General features: G+C 50.3%; 1 protein-coding gene across 1 annotated transcript; it reads right to left on the minus strand.

The window, feature by feature from the left end:
- Positions 1–3,490: 3,490 nt before the first annotated feature.
- Positions 3,491–7,967, minus strand: PLPP6 (phospholipid phosphatase 6). The gene is made up of 2 exons (XM_074962161.1): positions 7,658–7,967; positions 3,491–4,409 (listed from the first exon to the last, which is right to left on the minus strand). Exons 1-2 carry the CDS (start codon positions 7,965–7,967, stop codon positions 4,039–4,041), a joined length of 681 nt encoding a protein of 226 aa, XP_074818262.1. The 3' UTR covers positions 3,491–4,038.
- Positions 7,968–8,768: the final 801 nt, after the last annotated feature.

An 8,768-nucleotide genomic window follows, 5' to 3' on the forward strand; every position in this document is an offset into this window, starting at 1 on the left:
GGACCGCTGCAGAATCTTTTCAGATGACAACAGGTGGAGCAAAAAACATTTTAGGAAAAATGGGCCTGCACAGCCATAAGAATGAAAACAGCATCTAGTATTTGACTAAAAGGGACAAGTGCACACTCCAAGGCTCACTTAAAATCCTCTTGTTGAAGCTTTCCAAGTGAATTCACTTTAGCTTAGTAGAAAAACAGCAATTTAAAGCCTAAGTTATGAGAGCATCAAAACCAGAGTTCGGAATGAAATGCTTTCACCCTCTTTGTATGGAGGTTGGGATGTGACCATTGGCAAGAAACCAGCTGCTCTAATATCTCTGTATCTTCTCAGCGAGGTCAGTTATTGCCCAATTGCCTTAAAACTGGAGAGCTAATTACATCTGTAAACATAGCAACGGGGACTGGAAGGGATCTCCTGGGTCACTGAGTCCAGTCCCCTGCTATTGCAGGCAACCCCATGAGATCATCTTGTGTATAACCTTATCAAGCTTCATCTTAAAACTAGTTAGGTTGTTTGCCCCACTGCTCCTATTGGGAGGCTGCTCTGGAACCTCCCTCCTCTAATGGTAGGAAACTTTCTTCTAATTTCCAACCTAAACTGATTCTTGGCCAGTTCATCCCCATTTTTTCTTGAGTCAACACTGTCCTTTAGCTTAAATAGCTTTTCTCTCTCCCTGGTGTTTACCCCTTAAGTGTTTATAGAGAGCAATCAGATCCCCTCTCAGCATGACTTTTGCTAGGCTAAACAAGTCAGGCTCTTTTAAGCCTGGTCTGCACTACTGTGGCAAATCAATCTAAGCTATGCTACTTCAGTTATGTGACTAATGTAACTGAAGTCAATGTACCTAGATCCGCGGTGTTTACACTGTGCTGTGTCAATGGTAGATGCTCTCCCACCACCTTACCCTATACTTCTCAGGGAGGTGAAATACCGAAGTCAACGGAAGAGCACTCTCCCATCAATTTAGCATGTCTTCACCAGACCTGCTAAATCGATGCCGCTGCATCGATTGCAGCAGTGCTGATTTAGCTCTGTAGTGAAGATGTGCCCTTAGTCTCCTCGTGTAAGACAAAAAGAAAAGGAGTACTTGTGGCACCTTAGAGAATAACAAATTTATTTGAGCATAAGCTTTTGTGAGCTACATCCGATGAAGTGAGCTGTAGCTCACGAAAGCTTATGCTCAAATAAATTGGTTAGTCTCTAAGGTGCCACCAGTACTCCTTTTCTTTTTGCAAATACAGACTAACATGGCTACTACTCTGAAACTCGTGTAAGACAGGCTCTCCATTCCCCGATTATCCTAGTAACCCTTCTATGCACCTGCTCCAGTCTGAATTCATCCTTCTTGAACAAGGCAATGGCACCCACATCCTCTCCCCTGTCACAATCTTTACCTTTTAGGCAAGAGCACTGTTGCTCACCTGCAGACTTTTTACACAACCTGGCACCACAAAGGCACCAAGCTAGATACTAACTCACAAAGCTCAGAAGTCTTGTTTCTATTCCAAAGTATGTTTACCATATGGTGCATTCGGGGATATTAGAAAGCTTTACAGGCTAATCTCTGGAGGTAACTCTATAGCATAATACACCTTTGTGGTGTCACATCCTTTATATTAGATTTATAAGGACAAGAGAGTTCTCCACACATTCCTACACATGTTCATCTTCAAGGCCACATGACTGATGTACTGGAGGAATGCAGAGCTAGATCACAGATTTGTTATTTTTACTTTAATATTCCCCCCACCCCTTTATCTGTACATCTCTCAGCTGCTTAGGAAAACAGGAATTGCCATACTGGAATAGATCATTAGTACTCCTGGTATAGTAATTGGTTTTAAGGATACATTACACTGCATGGCACTTTTTTGTTTTTTAAGTGACCTTAGTTTTTTCTTTCCACCAAACCTCTTGCATGAATACAATATGCCCCTGGGAATTTAATTTCTCAAGTAGTTCTGCAATCTCTTTTTTCAATTCAGACACTGTGCCTTCCCTCCACAACCCCAAAAGAATAACTATCTAGTGGGTATTTCCTCCTCACTGGCTATGCAAAGAAACTATTTGCATAGCTCTTCCTTGTTGGAGGCCTAACAGACCCAGAAGAACTTCCCACCAGTGCTCTAGCTAAAGAATTTATTTTCTGCCTCTGTGGCTACTTTGTTAATTTCCTTTTCATCACCACTCTACACGACAACATTTATATTCTTTCCTATTTGTATCAGCAAGTGTAGAGCTCCATTTATTGTAGAACTGATTTTGCTTAGATACAATCAGCTTCATAGAATAGAGAAAAATAACAATATATAGTTTGGCACACATCACTTCCACTGTTATTTTGATTGTTTTTTTTCTGTAGTGGACAGCAGTGCTATAACCAATATACCGAAATTTTAGAACATGGATAATCCCATGGAAATCAATGGGAATAGTCACCGGTTAACATGTTGAAGCCTCTTGCTGAATTGGGGCCTACATACCTGAAATCAGGATCTCAATGGAGCTTATTTATTTTTAAAGACCTAAGCAGTCTACACCACATATCCTCATGTGGCATTAACTGTTTGCATGTTGTCTGCCTTTCAACTGAGGTGTAAGAGGGAGTAACTGTGCTCGAATGCCCTGCTCTGATGACAGAAGAATACATGAAAGGGAGCTCTGCTTACCCAACTGCTAGGACAGCCTTTTCCTGTTTGCAGTGACAAACTGCACCCTGCCTAAAGGAGAGCTGGTACAGACACCCCAGAGTACTCATTCCACACTTTATTAAAACCCTATTTGTGCATTTCCACTCCCAAAATTGCCAATTCCCAAGATATGCAAAAGCAGATGCCTTCACCTTTCCAACCAGCCACCCACTTGACAAAGTGAGGCTCTGTAACTGGAATGTAGCTGGCAAGCGAGGGGCAGGCTGCTTCAGAAGGAGAAAGAATCGATTTACAAAACCTTGGTAATCTCAACATTATAGAAGAGGCAGCAGAGGAAGTGCACCCACCCCACAAATGGGTCGAGTCAGAATAACGTACTAAAGCCACTAGGGGGCACACCCACTATTAATTAGCCACAACAGCACCAATTAGTACATTTACAGCACAGAGGGACCGTTTTCAGGAAGTAACTATCTAACAATATTTATAAGAAGTCACATCTACTATTTATGCTATATGACAGGGGTGGGCAAACCTTTTGGCCCAAGGGCCACACTGGGGTTGCGAAACTGTATGGAGGGCCGGGTAGGGAAGGCTGTGCATCCCCAAACAGCTTGGCCCCTGCCCCCTATCCGCCCCCTCCCACTTCCCACCCTCTGACTGCCCCCCTCAGAACTCCCGACCCATCCAACCGCCCCCTGGTCCCTATCCAACCCGCCTGCTCCCCGCCCCCTTACCATGCCATTCAGAGCGGCAGGAGCTTCTGGCCAGAGCCAGTCCCGCCGCTCAGAGCGCTGGCGGCGTGGCGCAGCAAGGCTGTGGGGGTAGGGGGGACAGCGGGGGAGGGGCCGGGAGCTAGCCTCCCCAGCCGGGAGCTCAAGGGCCGGGCAAGACGGTCCCGCGGGCCGTAGTTTGCCCACCTCTGCTATATGAGATAGTAAGTCAGCTATACTACAGGCATCCTCTGCTGTGTGCTGATTTACGGTATTTCTACTGACCACAAATCTTACTGATGCATGTTCTTAAATACCAAGAAAATAAGAATTAGCTGCTTGGCGAGTATGCAGATCTCTGTCCGACTTCTACAGCACCTGGAGATGTGGAACGATCGTATCCTGGGATGGCCAGTGCAACCGTATGGGCTGATACATGCTTTGGCTCAGCAGCACATTGACAGCAAGATGGCACCAAGAATAGCTTTCCAACAGATCTCATTTTGTCCCAACCTGAGTCCACATATCCCGCAGAATGAAGCATGATGCTGTTGATATTGTCAATCTTGCTTGTCAGATGAGGCTTATGATGATTCTTTCATCCAGTCCCGGTTCACACTCTCTGAGCAGCATAAGACACTGCAATGTGTGCCTCTTCCTTTTCATTATGGCCATCACTGATTCCACGCTGCAAAGAGAGCAGGTGCACTCAGGGGCGACAGCCAGAAGTATTTCACCACATTGTACTGCATGTAGCCCATGATGAAGCCAAAGGCCACGTCTGTCACGTTGTGTCTGCCCAGCATGACTCTGGAGATGCCCACAATGATGGCCCATAGAACCACCAGGACCCGCAGAGGAATGGCAAGCACCAGGTGGTGCAGGACAAATCTGCACACCATGGCAGCTCTGGTAGCATGGCCTGATGGGAAGGAATATTTGTCCACAGAGATAGTGACAAACATGTCCATCTTGTTGTGAGTGGGACGTCTTCTCCTCACGAGCCCTTTCACCACTGCCACCAGGACTAAATCCAGCACCAAAGCTAGGAGATAAATACAAAGGGGTCATTTTCCATGTTGTGTGTCATAGAAATTAACCAAAAATAACTCAGGAATAAATAATGCTGCTATTGAAATCCAGAGTCAAAGTAATAAGCAAACAAAATATTTAGGATGAGCACCAACTCCACCTGCATGATGAAAACACATATGTGGGCAGAATATAGCATAGGTTTCCTGGCTATGTGTGTATCCGTGTGTACCTACAGCCATCCTAGTGCCACCTGGGGCTTGGTGCAGTACCATGCCCTTCGCTGTTCCACAAGTAGCCTCCAAACTCACTGGGCAAGATTGTCAGCAGGTGTAAGTCAGCCTAGCTCCTTCAAAGTCAAGGGAGCGTCATCAATTTACACCAGCTGAAGATCTGGCTCATTGTGCCGCAGTGCTTTTCTCCTCTGTGGAACATTTCCACTCACCATTCAGCTCAGGGCTCCCACAAATCCCTTTTTCAAAAGGGATGAAAGGATTCCTGTTCTAAACTGTTACCTCTTTTCCTAGCTCTAGATTCTTACTTACACATCATAATGGGTTACCTACGGAGGTGGTGGAACCACCTTCGTTAGAGGTTTTTAAGGTCAGGCTTGACAAACCCCTGGCTGGGATGATTTAGTTGGGGATTTGGTCCTGCTTTGAGCAGGGGGTTGGACTAGATGACCTCCTAAGGTCCCTTCCAACCCTGATATTCTATGATTCTATGAATGCACATTTAAGACCAACAGAAAACAGCTAATTTTCAGTATAATTCTTTGGCAGGCCAGGAATTGCCAGGATAGGATGGTTTATACGTAGAGAACGCCTCTTCTTCCACCCTGAGATCCTCTTCATTCCCGCTCTTCCTTCCCTCCTTCTGAAGTCCCACAACAGATACCATTCTATAAACACAATGGACTGCTAGGTCTGGCTCAGTTGAAAAGATTGAAGGGTCATTGGGGTAGTAGTAACTCATCAGTGCTTGTCTGAATCGGCCGCAAGCTCTTGCAGTACCATATCCTCTGTAGCTCTGATTCAGAGTTCCAGAATACAAGTCACAAGGTCATTCTCTTGCTTTCAAGCTAGCAGGGACACGGAGGCTATTCCATGGAGAGCTTGACCTTCTGGCTTCTTCAGCCAGCATGAGCCTCCATGTCCCTGCTAGCTTGAAAGCAAGAGAATGACCTTGTGACTTGTATTCTGGAACTCTGAATCAGAGCTACAGAGGATATGGTACTGCAAGAGCTTGCGGCCGATTCAGACAAGCACTGATGAGTTTCTACTACCCCAATGACCCTTCAATCTTTTTCAAGTGAGCAGGCATAGCAGTCCATTGTGTTTATACCATGGGCAACGGCACAGCTGGCATCAGCTCCTGGGATGTTGCTACTGAAAATGAAATTGGTGATGAAAGTGGTTTGCATGCATTGCAAAAACACCACATAGTTTGGGATAAAAGGCAGTCTCCAACTGGGAGGGTCTGGAAGCTGTAATACCAGGGCATGCTGAAGGCTGGGATTCAGATTCACTGGCACAACTGAGTGACTCAACCAAGACTATGATTAAGTCTGCATGTCTGTCACAGAGATCATGGAAGTCATGGACTCCGTGACTTTCCATGACCTCAATGACTTCTGCAGCGGTCAGTGTGGCTGGCTCTGGGGCTGCCCGAGCTCCCAGGCAGCCCTGGGGCCAGCAGCAGCAGTTTGGGTGTGGGAAGAGGCTCCGGGGATTGGGATGCAGGGCAGCGCTTACCTCAGAGGGCTCCCTGGAAGCAGTTGGCATTTCCCTGCAGCTCCTATGCAGAGGGGCCAGGGAGTTCTGTGCACTGCCCCTGCCTGCAGACACCGTCCCTGAAGCTCCCATTGGTGGAGGTTCCTGGCCAATGGGAGTGGCGGAGCCGGTGCTGGTGGCAGGAGCAGCATGCTGAGCCCCCCTCTAGGAGCTGCAGGGACATGCCTGCCACTTCTGGGGAGCTGCACGGAATGGGTAGGGAGCCTGACAGCCCCGCCAACCCTCCACCACCAGCGGGGGTCCCAGGCCACGTGCCTCCGCCTACCTCCCAGCAATAGTGGGGGTCCCAGACTACTGCCCCAGCACCCGCAGCACCCCCGGCCTGCCCTCCCAGAACTCCCCTGGCCCAAGTTTTAGTTAGGGATATACAGTACAAGTCATGGACAGGTCATGGGGCGTGAATTTTTTTGTTTACTTTTACTAAAAATATCCATGACTAAAACGTAGCCTTCCCTGAACTGTGATTACATGCTGAGCTATAGGGAGCTGGCATCAGCTCCTGTGCTGCTGCTACTGAAAACGAAATGGACAATAAAGTGATGATGAAAGTGGTTTGCATGCATTGCAAAACCACCACATAGTTTGGGATGAAAGGCAGTCTCCAACTGGGAGGGTCTGGAAGCTGTAATACCAGGGCGTGCTGAAGGCTGGGATTCAGGTTCACTGGCACAACTGAGTGACTCAACCAAGACTATGATTACATGCTGAGCTGGAGGCAGCTGCACTATTACTGCCTCAATTACTTTAATAAATACTAAATTCATCCACTTAAGCCACTTCCAGAAACCCTGCATGCTGGACTCCGCATTGAAGGTTAGGATTTCCAGCTGAAGGATTCGGGTATACCCTAGCTCACAGCACTATGGCCATATAAATCTAGGTTATCAGAATTTGCCCAGATATGGCAGAACAGCTGTTTCATAGAAACAGAAGAAAGCATGTGCCACCTTTTCAGAACACTGACATCTCATCCCAAGCATGTTCAGGATGGCCCCAAAAGTGCTGTGTCCCTAGGATGACTGAAGGCACATTTGCCTGAATTGACCACGAGTCAGAATCCCTAGACTGCCATGACGAGGGAACCGTGTAGATGCAGGAAGAGCTGGCAGCCAGCTTGCTGAAGCGGTCTCTGTGGCAGATCCCCATGGGGCAGGGGTTGCATGGCACACTGGTTTCCCAGCCCTGCTGAGTGCAGCCCCTGCACTGGGGCACAGGGAGGCAGGGCCCTGAGAAGCTGGCAGAAGAGTGGCACGGCTGGGATACCAGCACAGATCAGGGCTGGCTGGGATACGCCCTGCTGGGTGACTTGCCCCAGCCTGGGCTCTCGGGAAGCAGCTCTCAGGTAGGTGACGGGGGGGACGGGAGACGGGGGACGACTCAGCCTCTTCCCTGCCCGCTGCTCCGATGAGCCTGGGCCCCGAGCCCAGGGGATGAGAGGGGAGAGGCGCCCCTTCCCCCGGCCCCTCACCGAAGAGCAGGTTGAGCAGCACCTCGCGGCCCGCCGGGCTCTCGCTGCGGCCCAGCCCATACAGGGTGCCCGCCAGCCAGGGCACGCCGTGGCCGGACACCTCGAGGAGCCGCAGGAGGGGCCTGGCGCTGCCCCAGGCCGAGCGCTCCCCGGCGCACACGCCCAGCCGCCGGGAGACCCGCAGGTCGGCGGCCAGCAGGGAGCGCAGCGCCACGGCCGCGCAGGACGGGCTGGGGACCGGCGCGGCGCGGCGGGACGGGCTGGGGACCGGCGCGGCGCGGCGGGACGGGCTGCTCCGGGGGCTGGGCATGGCGGCCAGGCACGGACCCGTCCGGTTCTCCTCAGCGCCCGCCCGGCGGCCCCAGCCGGCCGCCTGCTTCCGCTTCCGCTTCCGCCTGCCTCACGTGACTCCGCGCGCCCTCGCTCCGGTCACCATGGAAACCAGGAGGGGCCGGACCTGCCGGCCGCGTGGGCTCCGTCCAGTCCTTCCCCGGGGGGTGGGTTCGGAGGACGGCTCCGTCCTTCCACTTGAGGCAGAGCAGGGTGGGGTGAGGAGTGGAAGGGGCTGGGGGCTCGTATGCTGCAGGGTGGGTGGGGGTCCTACCCCATGGGGTGGGGCAGGGTGTTGTAGAGGAAAGTTTGAAACGGTCAAGCCCGCTAAAGAATCAGAAACTAGGAGACAAACAAAGAGAACCTCAAATTTATTTTGTAATCTCGTGATTTTAAGCCAATCTCATGATTTTGTGGGGCCCGACTTGCTACCTTTGACTGTTTGGGGTTGGCAATACTGGAAATCAGGACAACAGCAAACATAATGTACGCGCCTCGTAATACACATGCCCAGTGCTCCAAACACACTTCTGCATCCTGAACTCCCATTGGTGGTGGCCTGACTGTGGCACATTGTGTCTTTTGAGACGTGGCTGATGATTAAGGCTGCGTGTTTGTCAGGGAGGTCACAGAAGTCACGGATTCCGTGATTTTCCATGACTTCTGCAGCGGCTGGTGCAGCTGGCTCCAGGGCTGCCCAAGCAGCTCGGGCAGCTCCTGGACCGGCCGCACTCGCTGCTGCTGGGGCAATCTCAGGCCACCGCACACCCCTCCCCCTAGC

Source organism: Natator depressus, chromosome 8 (genome assembly GCF_965152275.1).
Source record: "Natator depressus isolate rNatDep1 chromosome 8, rNatDep2.hap1, whole genome shotgun sequence".
In the NCBI taxonomy this organism is placed as follows: Eukaryota; Metazoa; Chordata; order Testudines; family Cheloniidae; genus Natator; species Natator depressus.